The sequence below is a fragment of the Sander lucioperca genome, chromosome 1 (genome assembly GCF_008315115.2).
Source record: "Sander lucioperca isolate FBNREF2018 chromosome 1, SLUC_FBN_1.2, whole genome shotgun sequence".
Classification (NCBI taxonomy): Eukaryota; Metazoa; Chordata; class Actinopteri; order Perciformes; family Percidae; genus Sander; species Sander lucioperca.
Genome location: NC_050173.1, coordinates 33484381 through 33499329, shown reverse-complemented (window position 1 = coordinate 33499329; position 14949 = coordinate 33484381). Strand labels below are relative to the sequence as shown.

The 14949-nt window shown below is 39.8% G+C and overlaps 2 protein-coding genes and 1 pseudogene across 12 annotated transcripts in view; all 3 read left to right on the top strand.

Moving 5' to 3' along the window:
- The window catches only part of LOC116052436 (protocadherin gamma-C5-like), a 246238-nt gene that overhangs the window by 22234 nt on the left and 209055 nt on the right, over positions 1 to 14949 (top strand). The window contains exon 3 of one of the 11 annotated variants that reach the window (XM_036002814.1): positions 4922 to 4997. The exons of the other annotated variants lie outside the window; for them this stretch is intronic. Coding sequence (XP_035858707.1) covers positions 4922 to 4982 — 61 coding nt within the window. The 3' untranslated portion in view covers positions 4983 to 4997. Of the gene's footprint in view, positions 1 to 4921; positions 4998 to 14949 lie in introns of those variants that run through there. 11 annotated transcript variants of the gene reach the window in all.
- LOC116052644 (protocadherin beta-15-like) lies at positions 7393 to 11394 on the top strand. The gene is made up of 2 exons (XM_031303459.2): positions 7393 to 9933; positions 11347 to 11394. Exons 1-2 carry the CDS (start codon positions 7546 to 7548, stop codon positions 11392 to 11394), a joined length of 2436 nt encoding a protein of 811 aa, XP_031159319.1. The 5' UTR covers positions 7393 to 7545.
- Positions 11349 to 14080, top strand: LOC116052643 (annotated as a pseudogene).

Genomic DNA, 14949 nt, shown 5'->3' with positions numbered 1-14949 from the left:
GTATTGATCGGCCTCCCTCTTTACGGCACCACCAATACCATCCGGGGCACCCTTTCCATGGGATCGTTCAGAATAGTTCCATGAAACATACTTAAATCCAGACAGGAAAGGCACAGTACTAAGCATGTAAAAGTTTGCTTTGTTCCTGTACTGTGTAACCGGTCCATCTAATAATATGCAGAGCTGTAATCTTTGGGTAGGTTGCCCGTAGCTCCTCCAGTATGGGCTCCAAGTGTGCCCACACTGCCCGCTCATCATGACGGAGGCTGTCTGACAGTGTTGCATATGATTTTGTGCCATGGACAGTGTAGAGGATAGCAGTGTGGATTGTGGCTTGCTTTCGACTGCCTCCGAAATGATAAGCCTGTATCTCTGTGCTCATCTTGCATGCATAGTTCTCTGAGAAATCAATGTGAAGAACCGCTTCAGAGTCAGTGAGATTTTGTTTTATGTATCGAAACTGCTCGGTTTGGTGGATCCAATTGAACTGATGTATGGCTAAAGCTTCTAGCTTTTTTGGAACAGCTCTTTCAATTCCTGTATTGGCCCTGTATATTTGCGCTTTACAACATTTGCAAAGGTTTTCTCTCCATTTGTTGAAGTTACCCGCTCCCATTGTTCCCAAGAGACCGTAATACTGTCTGTTTCAGGAAATTCAACTTCGTCAAAGCAGCACTTAGGACAAACGCGATCCATACATTCCTTATTTTTGGGGTCACATACAATGATTCCCACTAACTCTGAGATGCTTGTTGTCTTCAGCAGCCCTCTCTTGGCAAGTTTGTTCACCAACAGACGGATGTTTTCGTGTTCTGAACATGCACAGGTATCTCGGTCCCTGGACTTGGGCTCTGTGATGTAAAATGGCCGCCTTCGAACAAATTGTCTGTAAGACATGGACAGATGTTGTTCGACCTCAGTCTGATACTGCGTGTGAAGCTCGGAGAGGGGCTTTGTTAGAACTCTTCTTTGTACTTTCTGTTTATTTTTGGTGATAGTGTCTTTTTTCCCAGCTAAAAGAAAACTGTTTTCATCTCTGGACAAAAACTTGATAACAGCCTGCTTTCTCTCTGCTGACACTTTCTTGCTTCCCCTTTGCTTGAATTTTTCACTTAGGCCTTGACTTTGTCTTGCCATCAATCTCCTCTCTCTCTTTCTACATTTATCCTTTAGTTTTCTCATTTCTGCCAACTGTTTCCTCAGATACAAGACCTGCTTTTCTAGTGTTCCCTTCTCCTTCTGCAGCCTTTTGCTACGTTTCTCAGCTGAAGTATTCTTCCTCTCAACTCTCTCTGGCGTGGACGCGACTGGCGGATTAAAATCCTCATTAAAAGGTTCTGGGTCTAAGATAGGTTGACCTGCATTTTCGGATGGCTCTGGAGCTATAGCTACATCAAGCAGAATTGGTGGGATGTTGTCCATAGATGGCGGTGTGAGGTCTAATACAGCATTCGCCATCTTTTTCCTATCTCTATAGGAACGGGATGCAGCCCTCCATTTCTCTCTCTGCTTGTTTTTCTCTCTACCAGGCAGCTCACTTGACTTAACATAGTGAATCTTTCCCTGCTGTTTTCTTCTCTGGTAGCTGAAACAAATGTAGTGTCATGTCATAAATCTATGGTCTAGTGTTTTCTTTTAGACAAATTTTAATGCAAAAATGCATGTCCTCCACACAAGAGGAATATGTAGTTCATGTTGCTTTTCAATTTATTGTCTTCGTTTTCTGCATTTTACAACAAACCTTTCTTTTCTCCTGGCAAGGTACTCTGCTCTTGCTGCAGGGTCGGAATTGACGCGTTCTCTGTGGCGAGCAGTCTTTACTTTACTTGGCAGTGGCATCTGATAAAGTGGATTAAAATAATACATTATTATTATTATTATTATTATTATTATTATTATTATTATTAATAATAATAAAATGTTATTTTTCTGTATTTTTTCATTATATTGTACAAATACTAATCATAAACCGTTGTCTCTGAAATACATGAAAAAATCGTGAAAAGCCTTCAAATCTTGTTTATAGAATATTAAAATGAATTACTATTTGTATACAAACCATAAAAAGAATAGAAGAGCACAAAACCTGTCAATATAGGATGTATAACAGTCTTGGAAGGCATGATTCAATGGTCGCACCACATGATTTTTGGTCGCACCACATGATTTTTTTTAATTCAGTCAAAATTTACTGGCACAACATTGGCCACCTAAATAAAACTAGCTAGTTTCTCGCAAAAGGGCACTATGACATCTTCTATCAAAATATCAATTTGTAAATATGAATTAACACTTATTGTCTTTTTGAGGTCATACCACATGACATCCAAAAGTGGAAACTACATACCAGCCATTCAAAAAGTTATTTTCTTCAAAATATGAGAGAGGGTTACAAACCTGTTTGTTGCTTTCAAGGGTCCTTTGCAAACTGATGTTTGATGCAACTTCCTGTCTTTCAGTGGAATTCAAAATAAAAGCTCCAAAATGGGAATTTCTTGATGGTCGCACCGCGTGATATTTCATAAAATGTGCATACTCGGACAAAGTTTGTTTGTATATTATGACAGAAATATCAATACAAGAGCATTGTAATATTATATAAGACTACAAAACACTTTGGAAATTATGCCAAAAAGGGCAGAAAGTACATTGTAATACATTATGAGCAAATTTCCAGAAGTTTCCAAAATAGAAGTAATGCCTGACCGGTCGCACCACATGATATTTTGACACTTTCAGTAACAAAAAAATTAGAAATGCCATATGATTTTTGAAAAATGAATGTGGTTATATAAAGGGGAGAGATACTAAATATAAATTGTTTTTTTTCTATAAATCTAGACCATTTTTAACTGGAGAAAATGCAGTCGGACAGTAAATTTAGGCGTCATGTCATTGACCCTCAAATTTAGAGAGAAAAAAATAGTTTTTGATTTTAATTGCAGTTGCATTGTAGTGTCTGTCCTATGGACGTGTCTGCAGTGATTGTATTTGCTCCATGATATGCTCTGAATCATTACCTTTTTCTATTCATAACCTTAGGAACCACATCTGTATTGTGTCCAGTCTTTGTTTCTACTGGGTCAATTGAGGCTTATGGTTTTGTGTTTTAGACCAATAATGCATTTTTCTCAGGTTATGACGTGACATTATATCAGTCACTGTGTTTATCAACATAGAGTGTGAGTTCCATACAGGTAGACTAGAGGTCATGCTGACAGAATTAGGGACTTTCTCTTCTAGGTAACGCAATTAATTATTCTATTACAGTGATTTTGGTAACCACTGTTCTGCCTGATTGTTTTCTGTGGATTGACTAAGTGATTGGTCTTAACTACTTGTGTCTCAGGTATGCCTTAAAGTGTTTGATTTATTGCATCTGCTTTTGTGTTGTTGATACTCATTGACAAACTGTATCGTACTTATCAGCATTAATCCCTATTCTCTGATGGTAGGAGGTAACTGTAAGGATTACCTTAAATCACCATATTTGTAGATCTGCAGTGTTAGACAAGTTGTAGTAGTATATTTAGTGCAAGTGGTCTTCAAGGGTCATAGCCTTTTTTCTTAAGAAACACACACACACACACACACACACACACACACACACGCAGCCAACTTTACTCTGTTTGTTCATGCGACTGCTTTTTGTTATGTTGACTGTTTTTGACTATCTGGGCTAATTTCTCTGTCCTTGGTGCTGAACAGATGATATCTTTTCAGAAACTTGTTTAGTTTTCTCCACACTTTCATTAAATTCACACCACTACTCTGGTTTCTCCCCGATATGTGATTGAACAGGCTAATCAGAAGTTAGGCATTACAAAATACATTTAGTGTGTTTATTATGAGTGATTTAAGCTGCAAGTATAATAAACAAACGTATATGTAAATTGATAACTCTTTAAAGGTGTAATGCCTCTTTTTAACTACATGAATGAACTTTCCTTTTAAATATTACAGACGACTACTGCCTTATTTAATTCAACTATAGATGCAGGTGCTCAGCGTTCCAAACTTTTACAGTTCTGCAGATATGTGAATCTTGATTATAGTCATTACAGAAAATTTAGTTTAACCACTTTTGAAATATAGAAAAATGAAATGATCCAAGTTCAGATAATTACTAACTAGTCAACAGAAATATGTGTACATATGTTTTATTTTTTGGCCAGGATACAATCAGACAGTATATACAGGAAAACAGTATAAGCAAGATATTCAGTAGTTAAACATGATATAAACCATTCTTATTAATTATTTAACTTGAACAATCAGCAATGTTGAAAAAGGAAACAAAACAAAAAAAAACAACAAAAAATTTAAAACCACAAAATAAAACAAAACAATCAGAATTTAACAAAAACTAAAAAAGGATTAATTCGAGAAGGAGCAGGCGGAAGCAATTAGCTAACCATCTATCATATTGGCCTTGGTAAAATCTGCTGAGGCTAAACATTTTAGGCTCATGATATCCAGTGTGAAAACACTCATTCAGAACAGCAGGTTAGCATTACATTTTGAAGGAGGAAAACTACACAGCTACACTGGATCTTTCTGGTTTGAACCTTATGGATAACTGTAGTTGCAAATATTGGTAATATTGCAGTTGTAGTGTCTAGTTTACACACAAACAGAAGTTGTTTTTTAAAGTGTTCGTTTTTATCAGTGTTTTTGTTGAACTTAACTCACGGTGGCGCTATACACCAGCCTTAAGATGTTTGAATCCCTCTGTCCTTTGGGGTGGACTTACATTATTCTGCTCTTGTGTCTAGTTAGGGAAAATCACACTGGACTCGCAGTTGCTATTTGGGTGAACTGTCTTTGTTCGCTTTATTCTTCAACCTTTTAAGAACTCATCGTCGAAGATGGTTTCGAAATTCGAAACGTGCGGGTTTCATTTCCTTCTTTTTTTGCATGNTGTCTTTGGAGATTCTGATGGTTCTCCTGAGGTAGGGACACATTTATTGTTAATTAAATAGTGATCAACCAAGATGCGTGTACCTAAGATGAACAACTCAGAAAGCAAGTTTTACGACTTTCCTAACTATTTCCAAACCCCACACCTCACCCTCCACACTCACATACGCAGACACACACCATTACAGTAAGCGCACATGCTATCCTTGAATGTGTCCATACTGTCTGATGTTTGTAATTTTCTTTAGACCATTTGTTTTCTTGAAGTCATTTTTTGTCTATGTGGTTACATACTCTCTGCATATCATCTTCCAGTAAGGGAAAACTTTTCCAATTACTGTACGTTCCTTATGTCTCTGTCCTTGGTGCTGAACTCCGTTTGAACCTGTGATGCATTATCAGAGATAGTTTACCTTTGTGCTTTATGCTCTTGTCATTGTTCTCCTTTGCTGTATTGTGTCTCAGTACACTGACTTTTTATTACAGACTTTGTTAAAATATTTAGGTTTTTCTTGCTCTCGTGCTTTCATATGCATATGTCGTTGCTTTAATCTGGTGCCAGTGTGCCTCTTCAGGAGTTATACTCATTAGAAGTTTATCACTTTCAACGTAGAACGGGATTTGATATTAGAGGAGTACAAAGACAATGGAAATAGTGCCTTTGTGTTTATTCTGTTTTGCTAGTAGAGTCTCGTTTTCTTAAGTTGACATGCCGTTTTTAACATAAAGTGCCTGCGACAGAATAGCATAACCAATTCAAGTTTTTTTTCAATGCGATTTTTGTAGTAATGCACTTGTTTCCTTGACATATACCATATAGTGTTATCTAGTAGTAAATACTACTATTACAAACACTGTACAATACAAAATGAATGCAAATTAATGCATACCAAATACAAGGCATTGCAGTCAAGTTTTTAAGGAGCAGCTCATAGAAATAGTAGGTTTATTCTGAAAGTTTTGACAGTGTTGTATGTGATGGATGTATACTGTTATAGGTTGAGGAATTTAATTTCAGCCCAATTTCCTTTACCTTTGCAACAACTATTAATCACTCTTAAACTGTTTTTATAGTTTCCCAAACGTCAGGGTTAAAAACTATATCATAGAACAATAGGACACACCAGGTTTAAAGCAGTATCCAAAACATTATGTTCCTACCATCCTCCTGAACCCTGCTGCGTCCTGCTACGTCCAGCTATGCTCTGCTATGCCACGCTACATCCTCTAACGCCCTGCAGTGCCCTGCTATGACATGAACTACTACTACTACCATTTGTAGTCACTGTTCCATTATCTTTATTGTGACTATTATTGCCACTGTTCATCACATTCCCAACCGGCACCATCAGACACCGCCTACCAAGAGCCTGGGTCTGCCGAGGTTTCTCCCTAAAAGGGAGTTTTTCCTTGCCACTGTCGCACTAAATGCTTGCTCTTGGGGGAATTATTGGAATTGTTGGGTCTTTGTAAATTATAGAGTGTGGTCTAGACCTACTCTATCTGTAAAGTGTCTCGAGATAACTCTTGTTATGATTTGATACTATAAATAACATTGAATTGAATTGAATACTGTTTAAGTGTTGGAAAACATTTGTGTTGCTTATCACTGGAGGCTAAAGCATTCGTACAAAGACCTATGTAAGGTTTTTGATCTTTCCCCTGAGTTTTACACATTTTCACTGGATTCAGTTTTGAGTTGTTGTTGAATGCAGTGCTTTAAAATAAAGCATACAAATGTTTGTGATGTGTTTTTGAAAACACAACAGTTCAATTCCCAGTCTACAACAGTCAAATGATGGTTTGATAAGTTCAACCTTGTTAGTTAAATACAGTAATACATTTCTAAATGCTTTTAATCTACAGAGTTACAAAGTCTCATACAATGTGAGCAATAGATGCTAAATATGAAGACAGTTACAATGTGCATATGTGTTACTTGACCCTTAACCCATTATGGTAGTAATGTGAGGAAAGTGCAAAAAGAGAAAACAAAGTTTGTCTACCATTTCATCAAAGATGGACCTAAGGTATGTGGACATCAGTTCTCATGCAGTTTTGAGAGAAAATAAAACAATGACAGAACAGATTTAAAATGAAAACGGTCCCCCTTTTGCCATCAGACAGTTTATTTGTGCTTTTTCTAACTGTTGTTTGGAAATATGGCTCTTCCTGAGATAAACATTTGCAACAGTTGTTATGTTTGTGTTGTTATTTTACATCAGAAGTAGGCCATTGGTATTATATGTTGACTCAGTAGTCATGGTAGGATAGCCATATAATAGTACAGCAATGTATTTTTTTTAATTAAATTAGGATCACTGAATTGGTCTCCATTTTAAATATGTTAAGAAAAAAAATCCTTCATCGTCGTGTTATACCTAAACTAACACTCATGGTGTCAGTGTGTAACAGCAAACGAGAAGCCCTGGTTATTCTCCACCCTTCTGTCTCAACGAATTTAAAGCCTGACTCTGCTGTGTTACCATAGTTGATAAACCCCGCTTCGTATACGACTGCAATGTGACATTTTTTGTATATTGGATGAAATCACTAATCCATTGTTGATAGTTTTGTCTACGTCATAATATTTTGAGTGTGTATGTGGTCTTCCTCGCAGAAACAATGGGATACAACAGATTTGCGCTGCTCTACGGCCTTGCTTTTATTTTTCTTGTCCTCCACCCCGTCTATGGAGACGTGAGTTACTCTATCCCGGAGGAGATGAAACGAGGATCTGTAATTGGGAATATCGCTAAGGATCTGGGACTTGATTTGGGAAGGCTGTCTGCTCGCAAGGCCCGTATCGATACTGAGGATAACAACGTCCAGTACTGCGGTGTAAATCTCAACACCGGAGACTTGATCGTTCAAGAAAGGATTGACAGAGAAGGGCTTTGTGCGAAAAAGGCATCGTGTGTTCTAAAAGAGGAACTCGTGCTAGAAAATCCATTAGAACTGCACCGTATTAGTATCCGCGTTCAAGATATCAACGACAATTCACCGCAGTTTAAAGAGGAGTCACTTAAAATTGAAATTCAGGAATCAGCGGACAAAGGTGCACGCTTTCTCTTGGATGAGGCACACGATGGGGATATCGGAGAAAATGCTGTTCAGGGCTACTCACTTCAGCAGAATGATCATTTCAAATTAAATGTGAAGACAAAGGGCGGTGGACGAAAATATGGTGAATTAGTCTTAGACCAAGAATTAGACAGAGAGGACAGAAAAGACATTTTGTTATTGCTTACTGCATTCGATGGTGGCTCTCCTCAGAGATCAGGTACTGTAGTCATACACGTCACTGTACTGGATGCTAATGATAATGTGCCAATATTCAGCCAGACCGTTTATAAAGCCAGTCTGCCTGAAAACTCTCCTCTGGATACATTGGTGATAACTGTGAGTGCTACTGATGCAGACGAGGGAATGTATGGTGAAGTTACTTACGGATTTGACCATGTTTCAGATGAAAACCAAGTTTTCTCTCTAAACCCTAAAACAGGAGAAGTTAAAGTGGCTGGATCTATTGATTATGAAAAAGAATCGTCATATGAAATGCAGATTAGCGCCAAAGATGGTCTGGGATTGGCGTCATATGCAACGGTGATAATTGAAATTACAGATATAAATGACAACGCTCCAGTTATATACATGAAATCTCTGACTAACCCCATACCTGAGAACGTGTCACCTGGTACAGAGGTGGGCATCATTAACGTGCAGGATAGAGACTCTGAGAATAACAGACAGGTCCGCTGCTCCATTCAACAACACGTCCCCTTTAAGTTGGTTCCTTCTATTAAAAACTATTATTCTCTGGTGACCACAGGACAACTGGACCGTGAACTAGTGTCTGATTACAACATTACAATCACTGCCACTGACGAGGGCTCTCCACCTCTGTCCTCCTCTAAAACTGTTCAGTTATCTGTAGCAGACATCAACGACAACCCACCTGTGTTTGAGGAACAGTCCTACAGCGCATATGTGACTGAAAATAACAAACCTGGCTCCACTTTATGTTCCGTTACTGCTCGAGACCCCGACTGGAGACAAAACGGTACAGTGATTTATTCTCTGTTACCCGGTGAGGTGAACGGTGCCCCGGTGTCCTCCTATCTATCTGTTAACGGAGACACGGGGGTGATCCACGCTGTGAGGTCGTTTGATTATGAACAGTTCAGGAGTTTTAAAGTCCACGTGATGGCCAGAGACAACGGTTCTCCTCCGCTCAGCAGCAACGTGACCGTCAGTGTCTTCATATCGGATGTGAATGACAACTCTCCTCAGATACTGTACCCCGCCCCGGAGGGCAACTCCTTCATGACCGAGCTGGTCCCCAAAGCTGCACACGGAGGCTCTCTGGTGTCCAAAGTGATAGCGGTGGACGCGGACTCCGGACAGAACGCCTGGCTGTCCTATCATATAGTCAAATCCACTGATCCGGGACTTTTCACTATTGGTCTCCACAGCGGAGAGATCAGGACACAGCGGGACATTTCTGAGTCTGACAGCATGAAACAGAACCTTATTGTAGCAGTGAAAGATAACGGACAGCCTTCTCTCTCCGCCACCTGTTCCATGTATTTACTTATTTCTGATAACTTGGCTGAGGTGCCAGAACTGAAGGATATTTCTTATGATGAGAAGAACTCCAAACTGACCTCTTACCTGATCATCGCGCTGGTGTCTGTGTCCACCTTTTTTCTGACCTTCATTATCATCATCCTGGGTGTGAGGTTTTGTCGCAGGAGAAAGCCCAGACTGTTGTTTGATGGAGCAGTTGCCATCCCCAGCGCTTATCTCCCTCCTAATTACGCAGATGTTGACGGCACAGGAACTTTACGCAGCGCTTACAATTATGACGCCTACCTGACAACAGGTTCTAGAACCAGTGACTTTAAGTTCGTGACGTCTTACAATGACAACACACTTCCTGCTGACCAGACTCTGAGGAAAAGTCCATCAGACTTTGCTGATGTCTTTGGAGATTCTGAAGTCTCCCCCGAGGTACGAAAAACCGTAAATCAAACCAAAATATGGTTTGATTTTAATAGCAAAACGTGTTTAAATCATTTTTCCAACCCCAACTAATACGTCATGTAATACGTCATATTTTAATCAGCTCCTGCAGAGTTATCTGTCTGTCTGTCTTTCTGTCTGTCTGTCTGTTTACAGAAAAGTAAAGATAAGTTGAGATACAAAAAGAAAATGTTAACATTGCAGTTTGAAGTACAAATAAGTGACACTTGTGTGGCAACATTTTTAATTGTTAAGACTTGTATTTAAAGGTATCTGTTCTGCATACATATATCAGCACAATGCAAATGGTCAGTACAGGAATACACAGAAGATTGCCAGCCGTCATGTTGGTGTTATTTTATTGGCCGCCCTTTTCCTGTAACAGCTCACAAAGCATGCTGCTGTGTTGCATATTGTTGTATTTCACCTACCAGGTATGGAAGTTTTGTCTTATTAGTCATGTTTGGTGGGGGGTGTTTGAAATCTGTGGGAAGTATGTGTCTCCGATGTCAAGGTACTGTTGGCAGAATTAGTTAAAAAGTGCAGCTCAGTTTCCATCTAATGTTGTGTGCAGTGGGTGCACATCTGTCCTTTTTAGGAAGTCAGGTCTGCCTCTGGTGGCCTCTCTCTTGATGGTGAGGCTGTGCTCACTGAGTCTGTTAATAGTCAAATATGTCCTTAGTTTTAGATCAGGCACATTGTTCAGGTATTCTGCCACAGTGTTTTCTCTGTTTAGGGCCAAACAGCATTGCAATTTGCGCTGGTTTTCTCTCTCTCTCTCTCTCTCTCTCTCTCTCTCTCTCTCTCTCTCTCTCTCTCTCTCCTCTGATTCCATGGAGTAGTCCTTTGCAGGATGTTCACCTTTTTAGGGTTTGATATTGGCTTTTACGCTTTTCAACATATATGATTTGTTTGGATTTATTAGTCTCAGGCTTTGTATAGTGATACATTATAAGAAGATATCTTATTTATGAGGTTAATCAATGCGTAAGTCTATCAGGTGATTGTTCAGTCAGAGACGTGCTTTACTATGCTGCATAGTTATATTTCATTAGGAGACTTGGCGTTTTCAGTTTTGTTAAGAAAATGCATATTATTCCCATGGAAACAAGCTTTCATGTTTGGAATGATTGTGTGCAACTCATTTAATTATAACAAAACTTAATTATATATACACCCATAGCCTGCCTTGTGTTATGACGGTGCATGAATAGCAAAGCAATTTATATCATTCCTCTACCATTTTAAGATGCCATCTGTACTATAACAACAAGTATACAACTACTACTCCTACTAAAAGTAATACTTTATAAGTGCAGTCTGTTATTTCTTCATTCCACTCATGGTGTCGCTATAGGCCAGTCTACGTGAAACATTTCCACTCCACCCTCTGGTGTACAGAGCAATAAAAGGAAATTTCGCAGTTTGGTCCTAGGATGCAGCCTGTAACTGTGGAGTGCTGTTGATTTTCTCTTGACTGAACTGTATACTCCTCATTGAATCTGTAACCTAAACGAGGACAATGTTCTGTTGTGAACGCATTACCATGATGGGGCTCAAACGGAGCTGCGTCGTTTTCTTTCTGATGTGGCAAGCCGTGAATGGGGACGCGAGCTATTCCTTTCAAGAAGAAATGAAGCGCGGATCTCTTATTGGGAATATAGCGAAGGCTCTTAACCTGGACCCGAGTAAACTGTCTGGTAGGAATGCCCGTGTTGATGCCGCAGGGAATCGCAAACGTTATTGTGACATCAATCTCAGCAATGGGGATTTAATTATTGCCGACAGGATTGACCGGGAGGAGCTTTGTGGAGAAAAGCCATCGTGTGTAATAAAACGCGATATTGTGCTGGAGAATCCTCTGGAACTGCATCCGTTCAGTCTTCACATTCAAGATATTAATGATAACTCGCCACAATTTAAGGAAGAATTGATAAATATTGAAATTCAAGAGTCGGCAGTCAGGGGAGCTCGTTTTGTGATAGAGGAGGCGCACGATGCGGATGTAGGACAAAATTCAGTTCAGCAGTACAGCCTTAAAAAGAATGATAACTTCATTTTGGCCGTTGATGGAAATACAATAGAGCTTGTTCTTGAAAAAGAGCTTGATCGTGAAAACAACAAGAGATCAATTTGCTCCTTACAGCTCTAGATGGTGGCTCTCCTCAGAGATCAGGTACGGTAGTCATACACGTCACTGTACTGGATGCTAATGATAACGCCCCAGTGTTTAGCCAGGCAGTTTATAAAGCCAGTCTGCCTGAGAACTCTCCTGTAAATACTGTAGTGGTCACAGTCAGTGCTACTGATGCAGACGAGGGAGTCAACGGAGATTTGACTTATGAGTTTGGACATGTTACTGATGATGTGAAGAGAGTCTTTAGTATTGACCGTAAAAACGGCAAAATTAAAGTGAATGGTGCAATTGACTTTGAAACTGGTCAACATATGATTTGCGCATTAAAGCAAAAGATGGATTAGGATTATCGTCATACACGAAGGTATCCATTGATGTCACCGATGTCAATGACAACATACCTGTATATATGTGAAATCTCTGACAAATCCAGTACCTGAGAATGTGTCACCTGGTACAGAGGTGGGCATCATTAACGTGCAGGATTCAGATTCTGATAATAACAACAGGTCCGCTGCTCCATGCAACAAAACGTCCCTTTTAAATTGGTTCCCTTCTATAAAAAACTATTATTCTCTGGTGACCACAGGACAACTGGACCGTGAACTAGTGTCTGATTACAACATTACAATCACTGCCACTGACGAGGGCTCTCCACCTCTGTCCTCCTCTAAAACTGTTCAGTTATCTGTAGCAGACATCAACGACAACCCACCTGTGTTTGAGGAACAGTCCTACAGCGCATATGTGACTGAAAATAACAAACCTGGCTCCACTTTATGTTCCGTTACTGCTCGAGACCCCGACTGGAGACAAAACGGTACAGTGATTTATTCTCTGTTACCCGGTGAGGTGAACGGTGCCCCGGTGTCCTCCTATCTATCTGTTAACGGAGACACGGGGGTGATCCACGCTGTGAGGTCGTTTGATTATGAACAGTTCAGGAGTTTTAAAGTCCACGTGATGGCCAGAGACAACGGTTCTCCTCCGCTCAGCAGCAACGTGACCGTCAGTGTCTTCATATCGGATGTGAATGACAACTCTCCTCAGATACTGTACCCCGCCCCGGAGGGCAACTCCTTCATGACCGAGCTGGTCCCCAAAGCTGCACACGGAGGCTCTCTGGTGTCCAAAGTGATAGCGGTGGACGCGGACTCCGGACAGAACGCCTGGCTGTCCTATCATATAGTCAAATCCACTGATCCGGGACTTTTCACTATTGGTCTCCACAGCGGAGAGATCAGGACACAGCGGGACATTTCTGAGTCTGACAGCATGAAACAGAACCTTATTGTAGCAGTGAAAGATAACGGACAGTCCTCTCTCTCCGCCACCTGTTCCATGTATTTACTTATTTCTGATAACTTGGCTGAGGTGCCAGAACTGAAGGATAGTTCTTATGATGAGAAGAACTCCAAACTGACCTCTTATCTGATCATAGCGCTGGTGTCTGTGTCCACCTTTTTTCTGACCTTCATTATCATCATCCTGGGTGTGAGGTTTTGTCGCAGGAGAAAGCCCAGACTGTTGTTTGATGGAGCAGTTGCCATCCCCAGCGCTTATCTCCCTCCTAATTACGCAGATGTTGACGGCACAGGAACTTTACGCAGCGCTTACAATTATGACGCCTACCTGACAACAGGTTCTAGAACCAGTGACTTTAAGTTTGTGACGTCTTACAATGACAACACACTGCCTGCTGACCAGACTCTGAGGAAAAGTCCATCAGACTTTGCTGACGTCTTTGGAGATTGTGATGCTTCTCCTGAGGTAGGGACACATTTCTTATTACGGAACTCTTGTTCATCCTCCTGCAGTCATTCTGCAACTTTGTTTTTTGCTCTTTTAAGTTCCATTGGTCTTGTCTGTGGTTGTGATTTAAATATACTTTTTAAGAGTCTTCTCAAAAGTGATGGTTATGCCTATATGACTAAGTTGTCAGGTTTAGGTCACATTTTTATTTGGGGATATTATGTTAAATAAATGTTTATATGTTCACATTATTGCCCTTCCTAGTAAAGGAAACTTTTTGACAGTCCGTTCCTTTGACTCTGTCCATGGTGCTGAACTCAGTTTGATCCTATGATGCATTTCTTGTAATTCACCTCTCTTTTGAGCTTTGTTTAAGGGAAGTTGACTTGATATTGCATTTTCTAAATGTTTTAGGTTTTTCACGTTGTGCTAGTCTTATTTGAATATGTTGTTGCTCTTTTTTGTTATAATTCTCTGAACTTCTGTAGAATTGACACTCAGATGGAGCTGATTACCTTTTGTGGATATTGGGACATGCTATTAGAGTCATATGAATATGAAAAGTGAACCTCTTTGACCGTTCTGCTTGAGTAGTAGTGCTTCCATTATCTGTGTTGGCTTTGAGTGAAGTGGGCATTGCCAAGGAAAATACGTTCTCACTTAATTTATTTTGTTACTTTTGTTGACATAATATGGTATATCCTCAAGTCGAGACTATCGCACAACACTATTTCGTATTTATGTATTTCTTTTCTTGATGGATACATTGTCTTTGTTGTCCATGTGCAATCCTAATTACAAAACACTGTGTGGTACAAAACTAATGTAAGTTCTTCGATAAGTTTTTCTCACAGCTAGAGGTGCTTTGAATTAATTATTATACTCAAGGATTCAGTTTCTAAATCAACAGATGCGCTTTATAAAGGTGATGTCTGCGTGGACTATTGTAAGACACGAATTGGAACATTCCTTTACAATGATAATGGATTAAACAAGTGCCAGAGAGGGAAAAGAGTGTTAAAGTCGTCTCTCCATTCAAATGCAAAAAAAGCATTCATTTTTTTTAAACACTTTGCAGACTATTTTCTTTCCTTTCTTCAATGTCAGTATCGTAT